This window comes from Nomascus leucogenys, chromosome 3 (genome assembly GCF_006542625.1).
Source record: "Nomascus leucogenys isolate Asia chromosome 3, Asia_NLE_v1, whole genome shotgun sequence".
Taxonomy (NCBI): domain Eukaryota; kingdom Metazoa; phylum Chordata; class Mammalia; order Primates; family Hylobatidae; genus Nomascus; species Nomascus leucogenys.
Genome location: NC_044383.1, coordinates 46,759,288 through 46,781,853, shown reverse-complemented (window position 1 = coordinate 46,781,853; position 22,566 = coordinate 46,759,288). Strand labels below are relative to the sequence as shown.

The following is a 22,566-nucleotide window of genomic DNA, read 5'->3' as shown; positions in this document are numbered from 1 at the left end:
CATTTTAAGTATTTTAAAGGTATATTCATTATTTAGCTCCCAATATTAGTACTGAATGCTCAAAGAACCCTATGATGGAATTTTTATCATCCTAATTGTATTTATTTTAGTAGTAGTAGTAATAGCAGCAGCAGCAGCAGCAGTGGTAGTAGTAGCAGTAGTATTTGTGAGACAGGGTCTCATTCTGTCACCCAGGCTGGAGTGCAGTGGCCTAATCGCAGCTCATTGTAGGCTCAACTTCCCAGGCTCAGGTGATCCACCTCCCAGGTAGCATGACTACAGGTGCATGCCACTACACCTGGCTAAATTTTTGTATTTTTTGTAGAGATGAGCTTTTGCCATGTTACCCAGGCTGGTCTGGAACTCCTGGGCCTCCCAAATTGCTGGGATTACAGGGACGAGCCACCGCACCCAGCCCCATCGTAATTTTATATGTAAAGAAACAGGCTCAGATAGCTTCCTCTAGGATGAAAGTGGAAGAAGAAAAGAGGGGACGTGCCGGGAGGATTGGCCAGGCACGGTGGCTCACTCCTGTAATCCCAGCACTTTCGGAGGCCGAGGATGGCGAATCATCTGAGGTCAGGAGTTCGCAACCAGCCTGACCAACATGGAGAAACCCTATCTCTACTAAAAATACAAAATTAGCTGGGCATGGTGGTGCATGCCTGTAATCCCAGCTTCTCAGGAGGCTGAGGCAGGAGAATCACTTGAACCCAGGATGCGGAGGTTGTGGTGAGCCGAGATCATGCCATTGCACTCCAGCGTGGGCAACAAGAGCAAAACTCCATCTCAAAAAAAAAGGAAAGAAAAGAGGGGACCATTTTTACATAGCAGGTTTGGTGGTGAGGATACGTTTGAACCAAGTGTTCCATTGCTAATAAAAACATAGTGTCTGAGAGGACAAGAAGACACTATCGCCAGTTAATGGAAGCTGTAAGAACTAGAGGAAGCCCTGGCTTTCAATACTTTGTGTCCTTTCCTCATCCCATTGTTAGAAGGGATATAAAGAAGAAGGGAAGGGAAAGGGGAGGAAATTATACAAGGAGGAGTTGACATTTCATCAGGCCCTTTCTGGAGTCCTTCTGCTATTCCTCTACTCTGCTTCTCTCCTCCAACATGAGATATTAGCAAACCTAGGGCAATGCTTCACAGGTGTTTTCTCATTTCATATTCACAACAATATGGTGCACAGCCTGCTCATCACCCCAATTCACAAATGAGGAAATTGATGCTTAGAGACAGTATGTGAATATATGATTCTTTCCTGTAATACTGACTGTAGCCTTCCCCTCCATCCAATCTCCATCTTTTTTGACCCTTTCTGCTCTCAGCCATCCTCAACTAGATAATAGTGCTGTGCCAAAAACCTGTGAATTTTCTCCACAGAAATTATATAAGTACACTATATTTTATTCACTGTGTATTGACATATATTAGTTGTACACATTTTGAGGGTATATGTGATATTGTGATATCTCTATACAATGTGTAATGATCAAATCAGGGTAATTGGAATATCACTTCAAACACTTATTTTCTCTTTATGTTTGGAACATTATAAATCTCTCTTCTAGTTATTTTAAAATATATAATTATTGTTAACTATAATTTCCGTACTATACTATCAAATACTAGAACTTCTGTCTCACTGTATTTTCTACCCCTTAACCAACTTCTATTCATCTCCTTCTCCCCACTACCTTTCTCAGCCTCTAGTAACCACCTTTCTACTTTTAACCTCCATGAGATCACTTTTTGTATTCTACTTATTGATCTTATTTATTACCTCTCTCACCCCCTATAAAACTCCATGATATTTTGGGGGATGAGAGGTTGGGTTTTATTTTTTCTCATCTACATCCTTATGTCTTGAAAATTTTTAGAAGACAGTATATACTCAATAAATAATTTCTGAATTAATAGGTGATAAATACTCATGAAAGCTTTTCTCTATCTGTCCAAAGTCTTAATGCCTGCTCTATTTGTTTTAAATTCTATTGCTTCAGTAAGATACTTTGAGAACTATTCTTTCATAATTCTGATCTGAAGAACTTACAAGGTGCTAAATTAGAAGATGTATTGCAAAGGCTTTATTTCAATTTGCCCAAGCTTTTTAATAAAAGTTTGACTTGCTTAAAAGAAATATTTATCTGGGATTCAAGTTCACTCCTTAGACTAGGTCAACACTTCGAGGGGGGTTGTTTTTGCAAAATAAAAATTAAAGATTAAGTGTTTCTTGTGACAAATTTTGAATTTTATTTCCATGCCCTGACTCCCAATGACTTGACACTATAATTGAGATATTATAGATTTTGTCAATAACTTCAGAGTGAATTTATATGTGATCAAAAGACCTTTCTGATTTCAAGATACCTTTAATAACCTTTACTAATTATTAACCAAAACTAAAGGCAGATTTTGCAAATATAAACTTGTCATTTCACCATGACTGTTATCTTTTTGATGGAAAAGATGAAGTTCAGCAAAGAACAAATCTACAACTTGGCCAGAAGACTGTAGACTTTGCCTTCAAAGAGGTCTAACACATACATAAATAATCCCATCAGACCCCATCCACAGCCTCCCTGCTCTTGCAATTTAATTAAGCACAGTGAGAAGGTTTGAGAGTATCCTCATGAAAAGACAATTTTGGTAGCATTTGGGAAAAGAGCAAGAGTTAAATTTTATCTGAAAGACTAGTTTCCTTTGTAACTCTTCAAAATGTTTTGCCTTTTGCAAAGTACAGACACTGAAGCTGGCATGTTAACTTACTAAGTTAGCAGATTCCCCCTAAAACGCAATGCCCTAAAGCCAGACAGAGGGTAGAACTAGCAAACAGAGAGCATTAACTATAAGCTTCTTGAAACAATCAGTGAATGCAAACTGAATTGCCCTGGGTCAGCAGCAAGCAAGAACCATCGGAAAGGTGAAGGCAAGAATGTCCATGTTTATATAAAGAGGATGACATTGGTCTGGCCCTAAAAACAGCTAACTCTTGATAATCTCATTTTTTCCTTTGATATTCTAAATTAAACTGAAAATATACTTCCTTTTTTTTTTTTTGAAACAGAGTCTCACTCTGTTGCCCAGGCTGCAGTGCAATGGCATGATCTCAGCTTACTGCAACCTTCACCTCCCAGGTTCAAGCAATTCTCATGTTTCAGCTTCCCAAGTAGCTGGGATTACAGGCATGCACCACCACTCCTGGCTAATTTTTGCATTTTTAATAGAGACGGGGTTTCACCATGTTGGCCAGGCTGGTCTCAAACTCCTGACCTCAGGTGATCTGCCTGCCTTGGCCTCCCAAAGTGCTGGGATTACAGGCCAGAGCCACTGCACCTGGCCAAAATATTACTTTCTAAATGATGCTTATCTATTAGCTTAGGGACATTTATTTAATTCTACTACTTCAGTAGTAGAATACCCATTGCTATTACTAATAGTAGTACTATTAGTATTACTATAGTAGTACTATTAGTATTGCTATAGTAGTACTATTATTATGATTAGTATTACTAATCATAATATATATAGTATTAGCATACTATATACACTACTATAGTATGCTAATTAGTATACTATAGTATACTAATAGTATTACTAATACTATTAATATTACTATTGCTGCTATCATTATAGTATTATTATAATTACTAGTAATAATTACTATTACTATTATTATGATTAGTATTACTATCATAATAATAGTAGTAATAGTAATAATTACTAGTAATTATAATACTATAATATATTGCTATTGCTACTAGTATTACTATATTGGTATTATTACTACTATTAGTAATACTAGCACTGTCATTACCAATAGTGCTACAATTAGAAATACTAGTGTTATTAGTAATATTGGTACTAACATTGGTGCTATTAGTAATAGTAGTACTATTAATACTAATATTAGTAGGTAGTCCTAATAATATTTTTATTGTTACTAATAGTAATATTCTATTACTATTCTGTTATTCAAGTAATAGTAATTTTAGTAATAGAATATCTTTAGTAATAGAATATCTATTGCTATATTGGTATTATTACTACTATTAGTAATACTAGCACTGTCATTACTCATAGTGCTACAATTAGTAATACTAGTGTTATTAGTAATATTGGTACTAATATTAGTGCTATTAGTAATAGTAGTACTATTAATACTAATATTAGTAGGTAGTCCTAATAATATTGCTGTTGTTACTAATAGTAATATTCTATTACTATTCTGTTATTCAAGTAATAGTAATTTTAGTAATAGAATACCTTAAAGCTGCATTTTTCAGAAACGATCACTTCAGCTTCACTTTTTTCTTTCACCCAATTTTTCACCCAGTTTCTTATATTATTAATGGTGCCTTCATTCTGAGTCTTTAAAAGACAACATGAAGCAGTACAGGAATTCTCAATGCATATGACAGAAAATTTTCAAAAGTACCTATATTCAAATACATTCTAGCTGCATTTGATTCAGATCATTGTAAAACATATTCCTCTGTCCTGGTTGGCGGAGCACATTAAGCAGAAAACCCAGCATAGAACCTTCCCTGAGCCACTAATAACTAGAACCTAGTGCGGCAGCCTTCACCTCTGTGTATGTGGGAACCTCCAGGGCCTCACACACTCCCACAGCCTAGAACCTTCAAAATGGACATTATCTTGTTCTGGGAACTTGTGGATGTGAGCACCTATCACATTTGGAATGTGATTCAAATCATGTTCCCAAAATAGAAAATGTAGACAATGAAATGCTGAAATTATTTATTTATATCTGTATACACAAACATGAACATACATAAACTTTCATCATTTTTTTAAATTTACAAAAGTTTTCATGTACTCTATTGAACATGTCTGTGGTATGTGATCTGGATGTTAGCAAACCCTTCCCACGTCAACTCAAAAGCATCCATTTTTCTTGTTTTGTTAAAATTAATGTCACATTTTTATTATGTAGATTACTTTGCATGATGACTTCTGTGTATATGATACTGGCACATTTTGTTCTAAAAATTTATCTTTGGAGAATAAGTAGATAACTATCTTAGCTGACACAGAGACTAAAGCTCAATCTCTGAGAATTCTGATGCCTTATCTTAGTGGTTAGAATTAGCGACAGTGCCCTCTTCTCACATCTGTAAGGAACATTCTTCATATTCTTTTAATAGATGTGAGCTGATCTGTTTTTGAGTATTTGGTGACATCCTGAGATAAGTGGATTCAGAATTACTAATCTGCATTATAATTGGAGAATGGGTATTGTTCATTTTTTTGTTTCTAAATTTCAACCAATATTGTGTATTTTTAAAAGTTTTTTTTTAAGAGTACATTTACACAGCCTTGTTTGTATGTAACTCTTAGTTGCTCTAACTTTAATGACGCATTTACAGAGAATATTTCCTAAAGATGTCCTTCATGAAAAGGAGAAGTTTGGACTTGACAACAGTAATTTACTTAATTTATCTTAAATTTGGTTTCAGTGAGCAACCCTAATTAACCTGATTTTTTGCTGATAATCACTCTCAATGGAATCAAATCACAAATCCGGGGATGGATTGAGCGGCACTCAGAAGGAAGCAGCCCTCCGCGCACTGGTCCAGCGCACAGGATATAGCTTGGTCCAGGTAGGAACTTCTTGTGAAATCTGCTGAGACTCACCACTGAATTTGCACAGTGGTGGGAATATTAGTGGTCCTAAGATGCAAAATGGGAATGATCAGTTATATAACTCTTTAGAGAAATGTCCCTTTCTAAAAGAGAAGGAAATTGCAACATTTCTGTTTTGTAGATGACCCTGAATGTAACCTTCTTTCTACTCTAGGTTATCAATTCAACCTTAACTTGTCACAGAATCAGTGTCCACAGTTATAGAGACTATCACAAAAAGGCAGCTAGAATTTGCCACCCAAGGCTGTGAAGTAGAACCACATTGGTGTTTCAGGAATCAGCAGAAAATAAACTACAGCAGGAACCAGGCTTAGCTTCCAGAGAGATCACTGCACACGTAAGACTTCTAGATGTGGGATCCAAGGAATGAATGTTTTGTGTCTAGCTGCTGCAGTTTGTTTTCTCAGAACACTTGCTCATGCAGTCTAGGATATGTAATACTAACTTCTCTCCATGCTTAGCATTTTGTAAAACGAAAAAAGAAAACACCACAATCTTAAAACTGTCTATTTATAGACACTGTCTTTTAGAAATTATCTGTATATTATTATCTTTATGATATCTTCTTTTAGAGAACTTATGCTGCATTTAAAAAAATGTAGTGTTAGGGCCAGGCGCGGTGGCTCACGCTTGTAATCCCAGCACTTTGGGAGGCCGAGGCGGGTGGATCACGAGGTCAGGAGATCGAGACCACGGTGAAACCCCGTCTCTACTAAAAATACAAAAGATTAGCCGGGCGTGGTGGCGGGCGCCTGTAGTCCCAGCTACTTGGAGAGGCTGAGGCAGGAGAATGGCGTGAACCCGGGAGGCGGAGCTTGCAGTGAGCCGAGATTGCGCCACTGCACTCCAGCCTGGGAGACAGAGCAAGACTCCGTCTCAAAGAAAAAAAAAATGTAGTGTTAGATACATATATTATCTTATTTAAAGAAAAAAATGTTGCTGTTTTTACAGTAGGACAAAGTATTTTAATTTCTCAGCTATTTTCTTTCACTCACATACTTTCCCAACTTAACCAAATCTTGAATTCAAACTACTATGAACTCAAATGTCATGTGTGATTAGCAATAAAATATGCAGTAGTGTCCTTCCATTAGATGCTCCTTTGTCAGTTGCAAAATGTACATTTATTTTTTAATTAATTTTATAAATCATGGCATATTTTGTTAGACATAATATAATAATAAAGTTATTTTCTTCATCCTAATGAAGAGTGTTAGTCTTTTTCAAGATTTCAGAAAGTTTCTATTATTTCATAGTTGACTTTTTGAAGTTTCATTTAAGTCCGTGGAGATACTGACATATTAGTTTTTTTTAATACTTAAAAGTCAAATTATTTTAGACTCATTAAACTTTTGAAAAGAGGGTTTTCTTTCTTTTTGCAATCGACACTTCCATAAATGTTATGAAATCATGAATGTTTTTGAATCTTTTTAAAATTTTGAACTTCTTGATATTAGAAACATTTGTGCAAAGACAGTAGAAATAGAAAGCATTTCAACCCTTTCAAACAGCGATTTCTTAATATTTATATATGAGTGTTCCCTTTCTGGAACTGTAGAAATATGTATAAATCTGTCAAGGGTGACATTAGCTGTAATGCATATCACAAACTTAAATGTATAAATACAAGAAAATTATTAAGTAAATTATGAATGTGTAATTATTATACTCAACAAGCAGAATTTATGAAAAATAATCCTAAAACAATATAAATTGCCAATTACATTTCATTCAAGTCTGGGTACTGGTTTTTCCTTTTCCCCCAGATGAAATTCAGGTTAAGTCTCATAACTTTTCTGGTAAGGTTCAGGTAATAAAAGATCCTTCATTTAAAAAAAATTGATACTTTTTTCATATTGATGTTGTTCCAAACTAGATTGTTTGGAATAACATCAATATGAAAAAAGTATCAATTTTTTTAACAGTAAAGACATAAAATCATTCAAAGTTACAGTTATTTCCCTTTCTCAAGTATGTCAGGGTGGAGGATAATTTCTTTTCTGTTTTTCTGCACTATGTTTTCCTCTTTCAACACCAGTTTGGTAACTACAATTTCTGACTCCTGATTGAAGCAGAAGGGAGAAATAAAAGCAAAGCAAATGGTACAGGAAAGTTTTTACTGAGCTACCTTCATTGGGCTCTCAGGCCTGACAGGTATCGAAGCTTGTGAGATTCTTTGTAGGATCCTCAGACACCCAGCCTCCTGCTGGGTTCTCTTTGATATTTGAAGCAGCCCTCATGAAGAGGATGGAAGATAATCATTAATTTCTACACGTGGCCAAACTCTGGTCCCTGGAAACACACATTCCCTGACCCAACAAAATCTGGAAGTTGAGGTGACACAAAGCAACCACTTCTCCTTGCCAACAACAAAGCTGCAGGCCAACCCATTGTTCACAGTGAGAGATTTCAGGAGTCAGTTAGACCCACCAGCTTAGTGTGTTCCCCAAACACAAAGGCAGGGAATACACATCAAGCTGTCTAAGTGGCTTCTCCTGCTTTAGGCAAAACGACAGGCACCTCCCAATTCCTCCCACTTAGGGGGAACTAAAACTCACAACACAAGAGCAGTTGTCTCCAAATATCTTTGGGTAAATTCCAAAAACTTCTCTCAAACTCTCCAATATCTTTTCTAAGCTTGGGGTGTTGGGTGACAGTTAACAATGGAAAAATAGTTTCCTGCTACCTTCTCATCCTGCTTGGTGCTCTAGTCACTTGGTTTCATACTTAAATCAGAAGCCAGAGTTAATGATAATTTATTACATATTTCAAAATAGCTAGAAGAGAAGATTTGAAATGTTCCCAACACAAATAAACGTTTGAGGTGAGAGATATCCTGATTACCCTGACTTGATCATTACATATTGTATGCATGTATTAAAATATCATACATGGACTCCTTAAATGTGTACAATTATTATGCACCAATTTTAAAGGTCCAATTCTGTCTTAAAATCCTGTCACAGATGAAATAGTATTCAGTTACTAACAGTAATCATATAAAAAATTCTGAAGAACAATTGTAACACATTACTGTTAAAGCTATGAAGAAAGCTTGCAAATAATTTTTTTGAAAAGAGACCCAAGGCCGGGCGCGGTGGCTCACGCTTGTAATCCCAGCACTTTGGGAGGCCGAGGCGGGCGGATCACGAGGTCAGGAGATCGAGACCACGGTGAAACCCCGTCTCTACTAAAAATACAAAAAATTAGCCGGGCGTGGTGGCGGGAGCCTGTAGCCCCAGCTACTCGGAGAGGCTGAGGCAGGAGAATGGCGTGAACCCAGGAGGCGGAGCTTGCAGTGAGCCGAGATTGCGCCACTGCACTCCAGCCTGGGTGACAGAGCGAGACTCTGTCTCAAAAAAAAAAAAAGAAAAGAAAAGAGACCCAAATAACAATGGAGATAATCTTACTCCATTTAAAAATTTAACTCCATTGTAAGGTCAAATGTTATGATTTAAGCACATTAATCTGATAGAGAAAATAATGATATCTATAATTTAAAATGTTTACATATAAAATACTCCTAAAATGTATTTTATTTCATTTTGATCTTATCTATTCAATAATAGATAAGATTTTATTTTACTTTAATCTTATCTATTCAATAATATTCAGAAAATGCTTATAATAAGGACCTAGACCACAAGTTAATTGTAATAATAATAATAACAAAAAATATTCTAACTGCTTTGCATATATTAACTCATCTAGTCCTTACTATACACTGTGTGGTAGCTACTATGTTTATCCCCAATTTCCTGATGAAGAAAACAAGGCACAGACAGTTTAGATAACTTGTGAGATTAAGATTCTGTTGTTATTGGCCAAAATTTTTGGTTAGACTCAGAAAACTGAGAGTTGTTATAATGTGACTTTTAAGATTGCAATTTTAGAGATCAGCATGCTAGAGCATGTGAAAAACATTTTTTTGAAACCTAAACTTTGTAACATGATTCGCTTTAAGTAATATTGGTTAGCAGCGTGACTGTTGAATCAGAAGTGCTTCAATAATGTAGAAGCCTAATGTTCCAAAAGCTAGTTATCTATACCTAAGGCCTCTAATCAAAATGTAAATACCTATATAACTCAATCATTTTGAATGAATTGAAGAATCTCTCCTGATTTTGGCTACAGAGTATGGAAAATTATCCAAGACTTTAAATCAGAAGGCCTGTAATCTAATCTAGTCCCTACCACATATGAGTTGTATGATCTTGAATAAGTCCCTTAACATCTCCAGGCCGTAATCTCCTGGAAGATCAGCTAGGCAATACCCAACTATTTGTCCATGATTTTTGTGATTCTAGTGTCTTCTGAATCTAGTCACTGGTTAGCACACTGGACTATTTGGTCGAAAGGGTAGCCTAAATATGTAGAAACACAACTTCAAACTCTTTGTAACTTAGGGAAAATCCTTTAGTCTTACTAATACTTCAGCCTTCCTACTCTGGATTATAAAAAAGATCAATATGATTATCCAAAAAGAAAGAAAGGCAACATTAAGAACATCAAGTTTACTTTTTTAAAAAGTTTTTGTACAAAAATTAAGATAAAGAAACATCCTAATACAATCCAAGCAGCATACCCATAAAATGATAGTTTAGAATTTTATAAATTAGAGTTTGAAGGATTTACTTTTGCTGTATCTTTTCAGTCCCTGATATTGAGTGTTGAATATTTGCAGAACAAGAATTCAAAAAACAGACAGTGATGAATTTGTGCTCTCTTATCACTAGCAGGACAAATATAGCTATCAAAAATAGAATTTTGTGAGTTACTTAATAACGTGACCCAGCCTTTTATGTAGCAACTGATGCAATAACGCCTGCTTCTAAGTGTTTGGAAATATGCTTTGTGATCTCTTTTTAAAATAATCAAATATCTTTGGCTATTGATGGCTGAAGTTTTTATCGAAGTACTGTAGAGAAAAAGAGATGTAATGCAGTACCCCACATATAGTATGTATTTAATACATACTCTTGTTGAAAATTGTATAATGTTACTAAGTTAAACTTTAAGCTTTTTATATGGCATAATTGTATTATGCCATATAAAAATATTTTGTAAGGAAGTGTGCTACAGTATTAACACGTGTAATGGAATTATGTGTGGGGATTCTTTTCTCTACTTTTTTATTCTTAACTGTACTTTCAGATTTCGAAAGCTAGTATATACTTCTTTGATAGCTAAAGACAAAAAAAATTACATTATGATGAGTCTTTCCTCAAGAATGCATTAGTGATGTGGGTCATAAACTATGATATGTGATGCTCATCTCACCTGAAATTTTCTCCTTAGAACTAGAAAAATACATTCTCATAGGTGAGCATATTCAGAAAAATATACACTTCCACCCAACGTGGTGTCTGTTGACGTCAAGTTTAATTCTACTGCAACTAAACCTAAATATATATTTAATAAAAATCACCCTCAAGTAGTCTGAATTTTTTAAAAATAGACTCATTATATATAAAATTTAAAATGTGGTGTGTATTAGCTTTGTTTATCCAGTTATCCTATTGGTAGTCTGTTTTCTAAAAATCATTACAGCACAATCAATTTTTCTGAGGTATGATAGTCCCCTTGCTTTCGTAAACCAATGATCATCCTAAATAAACGTCAAGATTTTTTGTTTTGTTTTGTTCTTCTGTTTTGCTTCCTTAGTCCCTATTATTGAGAATAATGTATTAGTGCTGGGTCTTGGGATTATAGAGTATAAAAATGCAGTGCCTGACCTAAAGTTCATATAAAGTGGGTGAAATGAAAAAGAATGTATCCGAAATTTACAACAACATAAGGCAGCCTCAAATGAGCAATACAGCTGTGGGTACCAAAAAGATCAGCATTTTCTATATAGAGCCTTAAAATTGACAATGCTCTTTGACCTGAGGAATGAGGACAAATATTTAGACATAATGATGTTTATCACAGTGAAATGTATAATTTTTTAGAAATTTAAACTTAAACATATCCTAAATATCCAATGAAATATTAATGGTCAGGTAAACTATGATCATTCTTATATTTTCAAATTATACAGTAATATAAAATTATAATTTCAAAGAATTTTCAAAGACATGGAGAAGTATTCAAATTTTAACATTTAGTTAAAAATCTGAAGGCTACATATAAATTTGTGAAGAATATTTTAAGAAATTATTCACATACAATAAGGAATATTGTCAAATGACAAAGTATAATCTCTAAGTTTTTCTTGCCTGATGCTCTTCTTCATTTTCTAACTTTTCTATAATAAATGCAGATCGTTTTTATCACAAGGAAAAAATCTCATAAGGTAGAAAAGATTTCTAAGGGTCAGTCAGGAGTTAAAAAAAAAAAGAAAAAAGTCATGGAAAAAAACTTCATTATTAAATTTGGGTGATAGGTCCCTAGGTTCACTAGACTATTCTTTCTAATTCTACATATACGTGAACTTTGTTTAATATTGATATAGTCCAATCCTTTTGTTCTGCAGTTAGAAAATAAGCCCCAGAGTTACACAATTATAAATCAGGGGTCAACAAACTATGCCCCATGAACCAAATGTGGCTACAACTTGTTTATGTAGTCATTGCAAGCTATGATTTTTTTTTTTACATTTTAAGCATTTTTTTAAAAAAAGCCTAAAATATCAACTACTTGGCCTTTTACAAAAAGAAAAAAAATTGCTGACTCCAACTCGATTCCTTAACCTACTGCTCTATATTAGAAGCGAATCCAGGTTTTAAAGAAAATTATTTAATTTAGTATTTAATCTTCCTTAAAAGAAGTAAGTGCATCCCTTCTTGTGCTGCCCATTCACACCAAATCAAGCACTGGGCCCTCATTCATTCATGTATTAATTCATTTGTTGATTCCACCACAAAGAGAGACAAGTTTCTACCTTTATGAAGATTAGTCTCATAGAAAAGATAGAAAATTAACAGATAAAGAAACAAGCAAAGTAATTACAGATCATGGTAAGTGTCAAGAATGTGATAAACCAGGCTGTGTAAAAGACAAAGCCAGGTGACCCTCTTAGGAAAAATTACATTGAAGCTAAGACTTATAAGATGAGAGCAAACAAACTCTGCAAGGAGCCAAGTACCCCTGGAAGATGGAGCACACAGGCAGTACTCCTTAAACAAAATATTTATAAAATGCAGAACACTTTTGGGTAGTGAAGACATTAATGTGTCTTAATTTCAAAGATCTAGTGAGATTACAGCAGATAAGTAGGTGGATTTCATCTTTCCCTTCCTCTATTAATCAGCCATGGACCTGGTGTCCTGGGAACAATCTCCTCAAACTAGGAACAAAACACAGTATTCAATCCCCACTCCTCACACTTTCCTTTCTATGCATACTCTCTTGTATGGAATTTCAATGAAATCACATGTTTTGATTCTAATTTGTTCAGTTCTTCAGCAAATGCAAGCCATCAGGTACAAAGGATGGCGCTAGAACAAGTCTAATTAGAATACCTTTCCTCTCCTAAGAGTGCCCCAAATTAAGCTAACTCTCCATATTTCTGGTTTGAGATAATGTACTTAGGTAATTTTAATTGAATATTTCTCAAATGGCATTTTTTTTCCTATAAATAATACAATAAAAATAACCTGAGGGTCTCAGGTTTACTAATTCGCTTCATCTAGACTGGCTCCGAGAGGAGCAGATGGAAAAACACTGTGGCATTGACATTCTTTTTCAACCACCGCACAAAAAATCCTAGGGAAAGAAATAGGAATTTGACTTCATGGCAAAATATAGCTCCTGGGTCCTACTTTTTCTTCTATTGCCTGTTTTCACCACCTGCTAACATCCCTGCTTTCCAAGGACTTAGGTCATTCACCAAGTGCATGGATACCAATTCTTTAAATAGGTAGCAATAAGCATTAGAACAGGATGGGACCAGTAGATCATCACAGGCTCATGCTTCCCTAAGCTTATCACCCCAGCCACCCACAGGCCAACTTTATTTTAAAGCTCAGAAGCAGTCTTACTTCTACTAGCCACAGATGCCATAGCGTGGTGTGAAAGACTCCAAATGAAGGAGCAGTTCTGTGAATCCCTTTGTGGAGGGGGTGTGTGCCCAACATTTGTGGGAACTTCATTATCCCAAGGAACACAGATATGTTCCAGAAGCTATTATTTCCAAATAGCAATGCATTTCTCCTCGAATAGCCTCATAGGGTGTTGACTATATATGAAGTGTTTGATATAAGATTCAAAATCTTCATAAACTACACAAGGTACTGCTTTCCCTTAAGCTAGAAGCACAGAGTTTTTCTATTTTATCAGCTTAAAAATTGGTGTGAACCTTATGACCCAAATATGCAGAAGCATGAGCAGGTCTTGTGGACTTTGGACTGTGTGTGCTGACAAATTCACACTTTTTTTTTCAAGTGCTATTCATTTGTTAGTACTGATTGGCAACTAAAATTAAGTGACTCTTCATCTTCAGAACCTGAAAGCTTAGCATTATGAGATGCAAAAGACAGTTTTCAGACAAGCTAGGCAAAGAAGAAATTATTGAGATCACAGTTCCTTGCAATCATGAATTTGTATAGGATTTCAGCAGCTGTGATCCTTTATAACATTGTTAAAGAAGTGCTGAGCAGGGAAACAAGATGATGTTAAATGGCACATTGTCCACATCATTAAATAACATCCAATCCCATATAGAGAAAATTATTCCACTTTCAGTTCTCTCTCAGGCTTCTAGGTGAGGAAAGTCAGTGTTGGAGGTATGATTTAAACACCTCTCCAGGCCCTGCTGACCTTTTTAAGTCCTGAGAGCAGAACTAGAGTGCAGAGCTTTTAGTAGACGACAGTGTCTATATAGAAGTTGATCATGATTTCCCTTGTTTGCGATTGTTTTTATAATCACCGTCCATTTGTGGGAAATGATACTGATATTCCACTTAAAAGAACAATATGTTTTCTTTTTGCTATAAGTTTATTTAAGTAACAAAGTGAATCAATGCATAAAGTCATTAGGTAATTAACAGAATAGATGTCAATTGGACATGGAATTGGAGATACACTGATTTTTAAAATTACAATATCCTCTTAAGGCTCCAGTTGACTAACTCACAAAACATCCTGTGAACATTTTCCTCCATTAAACATGATATCAAAGTCAGCCTTCCTTTCACAAGCACCCTCACACCCCCACAGGACTACTGCAATCACCTAGTCAACCCTCCTACTCCTTCATAGATGAAATAATTAAAGTCAGAATAGATTTAGTGCCTTGCCAAGTCCCTCAGCTTGTCAGAAATTAAAATTCACAAGAGTGTTGTAAGGAGAAGAATGATTATACAAAATTCCTTACATGCCTCAAACCCGGTGCATTAGATGGGATTATGTTTGGCATATGTTGAACTAGGAAAAGATAGAAGAGCAATTACCCAAACCAAATGTTCTTTATTATGTCTTTATCTGCATGCACATGGGAAGTTTTGCATAACTTAATCAGATCTAGCGGTAATAATAATAGTTAATTCAAAAAGGCAAATTGTAAGTAAACAAAAAAGTTAGATGGGCCTATTGAATAAATTACACATTCTTTAAGGATAAAAGCTCCAAACAGATTAAGGAATGACTAAAGCTGTCACCTAATTACTTCTTGAAAGGAATTTAGAGGTTCCTATAGATGGAAGCAGTGTGTCTGGGCACATGCCCAGAGCCAGAAGCGAGCATGAGCACAGCAATTCCTGGCCTCAAAAAAAGGAAATAATGCTTTGCAGTCCATCATTATGCAAACTTTGCTGGAAAAGGTAAGCAGAGGGTCTTAGAAATGAGTTGGCATTTTACTCTTTCTCTTTTATAGAAACACAAACACACACACACAAATGCTTTTTGTTTTCTAATTTTGAAAAACACTCAAAAAAGTTTTCTGTTTTGTAATTTTGAAAAACACTGACAAAATGTTTTCTGTTTTCTAATTTTGTCTATTTTCAAATTCAATATTCTTATGAATGACCAAAATCTTACATTATAAAAACTTTGCAAAACACATCATTTAAAAAAGCCTATTTGCTTTTGAATGCTTCAAACGTTGATACTGAATAATCCTTAAACATAAATTATTAAAAGATATTATTAAATGCATCAACTTGAAAACATAAATTGCTTCTGCTTCCATAAGATAGTTAACAACTTCAAGTGAAATTGGGATTAATTTCCTTGGAAATAGACTTTTAATAGTCAACCTTCCAAAGTGAAACAGGAAGGTGACTCATAATTTACTAATAGTTGCTTCCTTAGAAGAACCATATTATACATTTTTTAAAGATAAAATGTCAGGGCTTTGTAAAAAGTGAAACCAATAAATGAAAGTCAAGAGCCATTTGCGTCTTTCTTCATGATTTTTGCCACAGATACATGCCACCAATATTATTTATTTAGAATTCATTAAATCTCCTGGCTAACACAGTGAAACTCTGTCTCTACTAAAAAGTACAAAAAATTAGCCGGGCACGGTGGCAGGCCCCTGTAGTCCCAGCTACTGGGGAGGCAGAGGCAGGAGAATAGCGTGAACCCGGGAGGTGGAGCTTGCAGTGAGCTGAGATTGCGCCACTGCACTCCAGCCTGGGCGACAGAGCGAGACTCCGTCTCAAAAAAAAAGAATTCATTAAATCAACTCACTATTTTTAGTCATTTATGTTAAAAGTAAACTTTTTCTCACATATGTAAGAAACCCACAGGTTTTGTGCGCTAATTATACTTTTTCTAATGTACACTAAAATAAATGCATAATTATTAAAATAAGAAATACTGACCTATAAACCATCTAATATCATCCTCACATATTTTGAGAAACACTAGGCTATATGATAAAGCTAAATTAATGTTTGATTATGTTCATATCATAGCTTTCCCTGTCTTTGTTTCTAATCTACATTTCCACAAAATTTCAACAACTCATTTAGTCTTTATATCACAATTTTGATTACTCTTCCTACTTTAGGAACATTATATCTGGCATTCATGTTGCATACATCTTGTAAAAATTGTAGAAAATAGCTAATAGAAATAATGCCAACTTCTACAGTATATTAAGCCAAATAAATTCTGTTTTCTAAATTCCAGTCTAAAAACAGATTTTACCAACATGAAGTCACTGATTTTAACAAGATGTGAAGGTGAACAAACTATACAAAATAGATAATTATTTTATATACAATTTAGAAATGAATATTCCCTACAGCACTGTGTGTTTTCTGAGTCAACAAAAACTTTAGAAGAGACCAAAGGTAAAATCACATTGAAGAGGGTCCTGTTGGTACATTTTATGGCCCCATAGACTTTCCTTAAACTATCAATCACATAATGAAGGATCTACATTAGAATACAATAGAAATAATGTCTAATAAATACTTTTATTCAATTTCACAAATCAACAACTAGGAAAATACAGTATAGACTCATGAAACACAAGTGACACAGTCAAGAGAGATGTCCTCCGTGCCTTGTTGTCAACTTTAAGAACCATGCACAGGAGTTTGGTCACAGAACCACTGTTCTGGGTATGGTCCTGGTGACTGGCAAGCTAGTAAAGTCTTGAAATGCTACTAAGCAAGGGTAGATTTGGCTAGGACCCAAGGGAACAGGAGCAGGAATAAATACTAACCTGGTCAATTGGAAAATGGACAGGAAAACATCTGAAACAAGTTCAGTTATGAAAAATACAGTTTCTTCCCTCTTAGAGAGAAGGGAAAAAAAGAAACAAAGAATCAAAGAGAACCACAAAGACAATTACAAACTTGAAATATGAACTTTCCAAAGAGCCATTAAAGAAACTGAAATTACTACTCAGGAAAAAACAGGCTGAATGAGGGTTCATTAATTAATGTCCTTCCAGTTATGAATGGGCTCGTTTATGGGAAACAATAACCATCTGGTGTCCATGATTGGTGAAGTTGAGCAGGAAAATAAACGTAACACACAACATGAGGATTTATGAGGCTGATAAACCTGAGAAGAATAATCATCACAATTTTTGAATACTATATATGCCATAAAGTTCACCAAATTGAGAATGATAGGACCTTTATTCTAGTCTTTTCTACAATAAATTAAACCAGTGTGATATTAGACAAGTTATGTATCTCTGGACTTAGTTTCCTCATCTATAAAATTAGTATATTGTGTTAATGTAAAAATGAAAGAAAGATAATGGAACTACAAGCGTCTTCATATTTTGTCTCTGCTGTTTACTGCTTGTATGAATTTGGACATATTTTATGCCTCGGATTCCTTGCCTATAAAATGAAATTAATAGTAGTAGCATCCTCATAGATTTGTTGAGAAGATTAAATGAATGTAAATCACTCAGCAAAATACCTAATTCAATCGGAGATAGTTGTTGTTTTTGCTGTCATTACTATCATGTGCAAGTAACAGAAGTTAACTCTGACCGGCTAAGTATAAAAGAGTTTATTAAAAGGGTACTCGTTCACAGAAACTTTAGATGTGGAGAATCCAATTCAAGGGTAAGCTTTTAAGAACAAAACCCCAAACCACATTACATATTTGTCGTGATAAGGAAATGTTATCTGCCATCACAGAATGCTCAACATTAAAGTTTGCACCATTTGTGACTTTTGCATCAGAACTCAATTTTAGTAAAGGAAACCATGATTGTCCACGGTTTAGTAAAGGAAACCATGATTTTCCAATAACCATGATGGCCCCGGCTGCAAGGAAGGCTAGAAAAATCAAGTATCTGTCATTTTTAAGTTCTATAGGAGAAGGCAATTTTGCCCAGATTCCCTAGGTATACAACAAGTTCAAACGCTCAGTGGCCAGAACTAACTCAGTTCATTCAATCTTCATGCTAAGACTTATTGCTTAGAATGACTTATTGAGGAAGGTTTTGTGGTTTTTATCCAAGGTCAAGAAGATGGTAGACAAAATATCTTGAAGACTCAATGGCTTCATCATGAAGGACTTGAAATATCTGTGATAGGAGGAAATTTCCAAGTATTCTTGACATATAAACTGAGTAACCGGGTAGGCTCAGCATCCAATATGTAACTTAAAGCCACTGGATTTATAGTTAGAATTGTGTCCTCAATTGTTAATTTACATAGGTGAAGACTTTCCACCTATTTGTATATGATTCTAGAGAGACAACGGTTTGTAAGTCTTTGATCAGAAAAATAAAAGTTTCTAGAGTTTAATAAACATTCTCTCATGAAAAACAAAAATCTATATTTTTTTAGTCTGAACTATTAATACATTTGTGCTGCTGGGGAGAATGCTTTCCTTGAGGAAGACATCAGCTAGGAGAGAAAAGAGCAGTTATAACTGGGCTTTATCTATTTTAAACTCCTCAACTATGAAAATAGTACCTGACATATTAGCAACCCAGAGCCCAACTGTCCTTTCTGAGTAATGGACAGCTATTCTAACCCCATGACTAATGCCCAGTGCCTGTCTTAAATTGATCTGAACTTCCATTACTGGTACATTCCAAGACCAGTGGGTGGCTCACAGAGCAAATCTCCCCCACTGAGTGAACTACAGGGCATCCCTGAACTGGTCAGACTCTACAGTCTCAAAAAAACATTCTTTGGATTTTTTTTCAAGTGTTTTTAAAAAACAAAGAAAGACAATTAATACGCTTTCTTGCCCGGTTATTTCAGATTGTAAGCAGGTAAATCTTCCTATATGCATCACATGCATAAATAGTTGGATGGCATTTTTAGCGATTATAGCAATCAAGAAAGTTGAAGATATATTTAAAAAGGTCAATCTGCTGGTTGCCTATTTATTTTCAAACTATCAAAGCTTTTCAAAGCAGAATTTCTGGAATTACCATTTTACTATTATGGGATTAAAGTTTGGTTTCCTCAACTTGAAGGGTAAAAATACCACCCAATGTATAGTAAACTTATAATCTGTTGAATGTTATAGACATCAAAGATACATAAAAATGGGCTCAGAAGAATCATTATCACCAAAATGGAAAGAGTTTGCCCAGGGAGAAGGATGGTAATTTGGCAATTCAGGTTGAGTATCTTTTATCCAAAATGCTAGGACCAGAAGTATTTTGGATTTCAGACATTTTTAATTTTAGAATTTTTGCATATACATAATAAAGGTATCTTGGAGTTGGGACCCAAAGTATAAACATAGAATACATTTATAATTCATATATACCTTATACACATAGCTTGAAGGTAATTTTATACAATGCTTTTAATGATTTTGTGTACCCATCACATGAGGTCAGGTGTGGACTTTTCTACTTGTGGCATCATGTTGGCACTGAAAAGTTTTGAATTTTGGATTTTGGGGTTAGAAATATGAGATATGTTCTTCCAAATATTTTATGTAATAAAATGATTGGAAATTGAAAGGATTTGAAATTGCAGTAGTGAATTTGCTATTTAATGGCATGATACATTTTTTTCATAAATAAGGAGGTTTTTTTTTTTTTTTTTTTTTTTGAGACAGAGTCTTGCTCTGTCACCCAGGCTGGAGTGCAGTGACACCATCTCAGCTCACTGCAACCTCTACTTCCTGGGTTCAAGTGATTCTCATGCCTCAGACTCCCAAGTAGCTGGAATTACAGGCATGTGCCACCATGTCCAGCTAATTTTTCTATTTTTAGTAGAGATGGGGTTTCACCATGTTGGCCAGGCTGGTCTCGAACTCCTAGACTCAAGCCATCCACCCACCTCAGCCTCCCAAAGTGCTGGGATTACAGGCATAAGCCACCATGCCGGACCAATAAGGAATATTTTAATGTATGTATCTGTTATAAGTGGCTTCCATATATCAAAGGAGCAAAATTCAGAAATTAAGCTGATGAACTTTGACGCCTGAGTTCAAATTCTGGCTTTTCCACTTCCCAACCATGTGACCTTGGCAAATTAATTTATCTGGGCTTTGGTACCTTATGTAAATGGGATAATAACAGTCCTTAGCCCATGACATTAAGTAATGATAGAGCAGTATCTGACATATAGTAAGTGCTATATAGGTGTTTGCTGGAAAAGAGGTAAATAAATAAAAGTCATTAATGTCTCTGAAAATGTCAATCGCACATTTTTAAGATAATTGTTGGTTGAGATATAAACCACTAAATTACCAAGGTTTTTGGGTTTTTTTCTGTAAGCATAAGTATTTCAATTTCTCAGATTTCTCAGTGATATCAAAGTTTTACTACTGGACAAGAATATTAGGGTAAGAAAAAAGTACAGGAACTCTCTAGGCAAAAATTTAAACATTCAATTAGATTTTAAAAATACTCAGTTGTTTGAAACAAAAAAAGTAATCCAGGCAAAGTAGAAGACTCATATGATATCTTTTTAAATTATTATTTTTAAAAAACGTGGTATGAATTATTAGAAATAATGTGTGATCACGACCCACAGACACCACAGATATCAATTAAATACTGTGATCCAAAGATCCTTTGTGCTAACACTTATAAAATAATTGAGAAAGACTCAAGTTGGTGTATATGAAGATTTAACAGGGACACTACAAGCTTCTTTACTTCAATTTTAAACAACAGTCATACAAAGCAGTGTATTTAAACAACTAACATATGTCTTTTAAAAATATACATAGAAAAATATTTGAAAAGGCCTATGAAATTTTTGACAGTAACTACTTCTAAGGATGGGTACAGTGATACATTGGAGAATTTTTCTTTTTACTTTACATGTCCCTGTGTTTTTTCCACAACTTGTATCATTTCATAGCATAAAACTTCTTAAAATATTAGTTGTAGAACTTAGTAATGAACTCTTGGGCTCAAGGGATCCTTCTGCCTCAGCCAGAGTAAGTTCTATTGTTCTATAGCACTGCAGGATGACTACGGTTAACAATAATATATTATTAATATGTAGTTGTAAATAGCTAGAAGAAGGCTATTCCTTGTGTTCCCAACACAAAGAAATGATAACTGTTTGAGATGATGGATATACTAATTACCCTGATCTATTTACTCTTTAATGTGGTAAGAAGATAGATCTCTTAAGTGTTCTTACTCAATGAAATTTAAAAAAAAACATATTTGCCTAGCAGTTTACAAGTTTTCACAATGTTTATCTCAAGCAAGCTGCTGAAGCACAGAGTGTGGTATTATAATCCACATAAAAAGCTTTAATTTTTCTCCTTTAACCAGTCCACTATTATTACTTGTCAATGATAAATACATTCATTAATGTGAAATTATTTTGAAAGATACTCAAGGAAATTGAATTAAAGTCTTGATCATTTTCTCCTCTCCTTCACACCTGCCCTGGATTTGCAGGAAAATGGACAAAGAAAATATGGTGGCCCTCCACCTGGCTGGGATGCTGCACCCCCTGAAAGGGGCTGTGAAATTTTTATTGGAAAACTTCCCCGAGACCTTTTTGAGGATGAGCTTATACCATTATGTGAAAAAGTGAGTCCAAATTTAATATTTAATTTTTCTTATCTTTCAAGGGAAAAATACTATTCTCTTCACTTTGCTTTCATTCTCAGCCTTCTTGGTCAGTGGCTGTTTTCCATTCCAATTACCATTCCTCAATTACGGACAAAGTTTCTAGTGATTATCTCTTTATAATCACTGCCTTGACCTAGCTCTTGTCCTGTTACTGACAGCTTGAATTGCTACAATTTCTAATGACTTTCAAATCTATATCTTGTTCCCCAATCTTTCCACTGTCATGCCATCTAACTACGAACTATCCATCAAAAATAACCCTACAATAACCTGTCTAAAATTAGATATTGCTCCAACTTGAAATTTTCATATGGTTTTATAAAGTACAACATTTTCATTTTAAAAGAATATATATGCTTGACATGGCTCAACATGTATCTATAATCCAGAATGAAATCTCCAGGTCTGAATTTTTTGTCTACCTAAATGCATCAAGAAGATTAAGAACATGGCTTTTCAAT

At 34.8% G+C, this 22,566-nt stretch overlaps 1 protein-coding gene across 5 annotated transcripts in view; it reads left to right on the top strand.

Moving 5' to 3' along the window:
• Positions 1-22,566, top strand: part of A1CF (APOBEC1 complementation factor) — an 87,081-nt gene that overhangs the window by 20,578 nt on the left and 43,937 nt on the right. For 2 of the 5 annotated variants that reach the window (XM_030809303.1, XM_030809302.1), the window contains exons 2-3: positions 5,484-5,627; positions 21,929-22,063. In XM_030809303.1, the coding sequence (XP_030665163.1) occupies positions 5,529-5,627; positions 21,929-22,063 (234 nt within the window). In that variant the 5' untranslated portion in view covers positions 5,484-5,528. Of the gene's footprint in view, positions 1-1,345; positions 1,394-2,444; positions 2,538-5,483; positions 5,628-15,287; positions 15,432-21,928; positions 22,064-22,566 lie in introns of all 5 variants that reach the window. The other 3 variants (XM_012505856.2, XM_003255157.3, XM_012505857.2) reach the window with 3 other exon arrangements.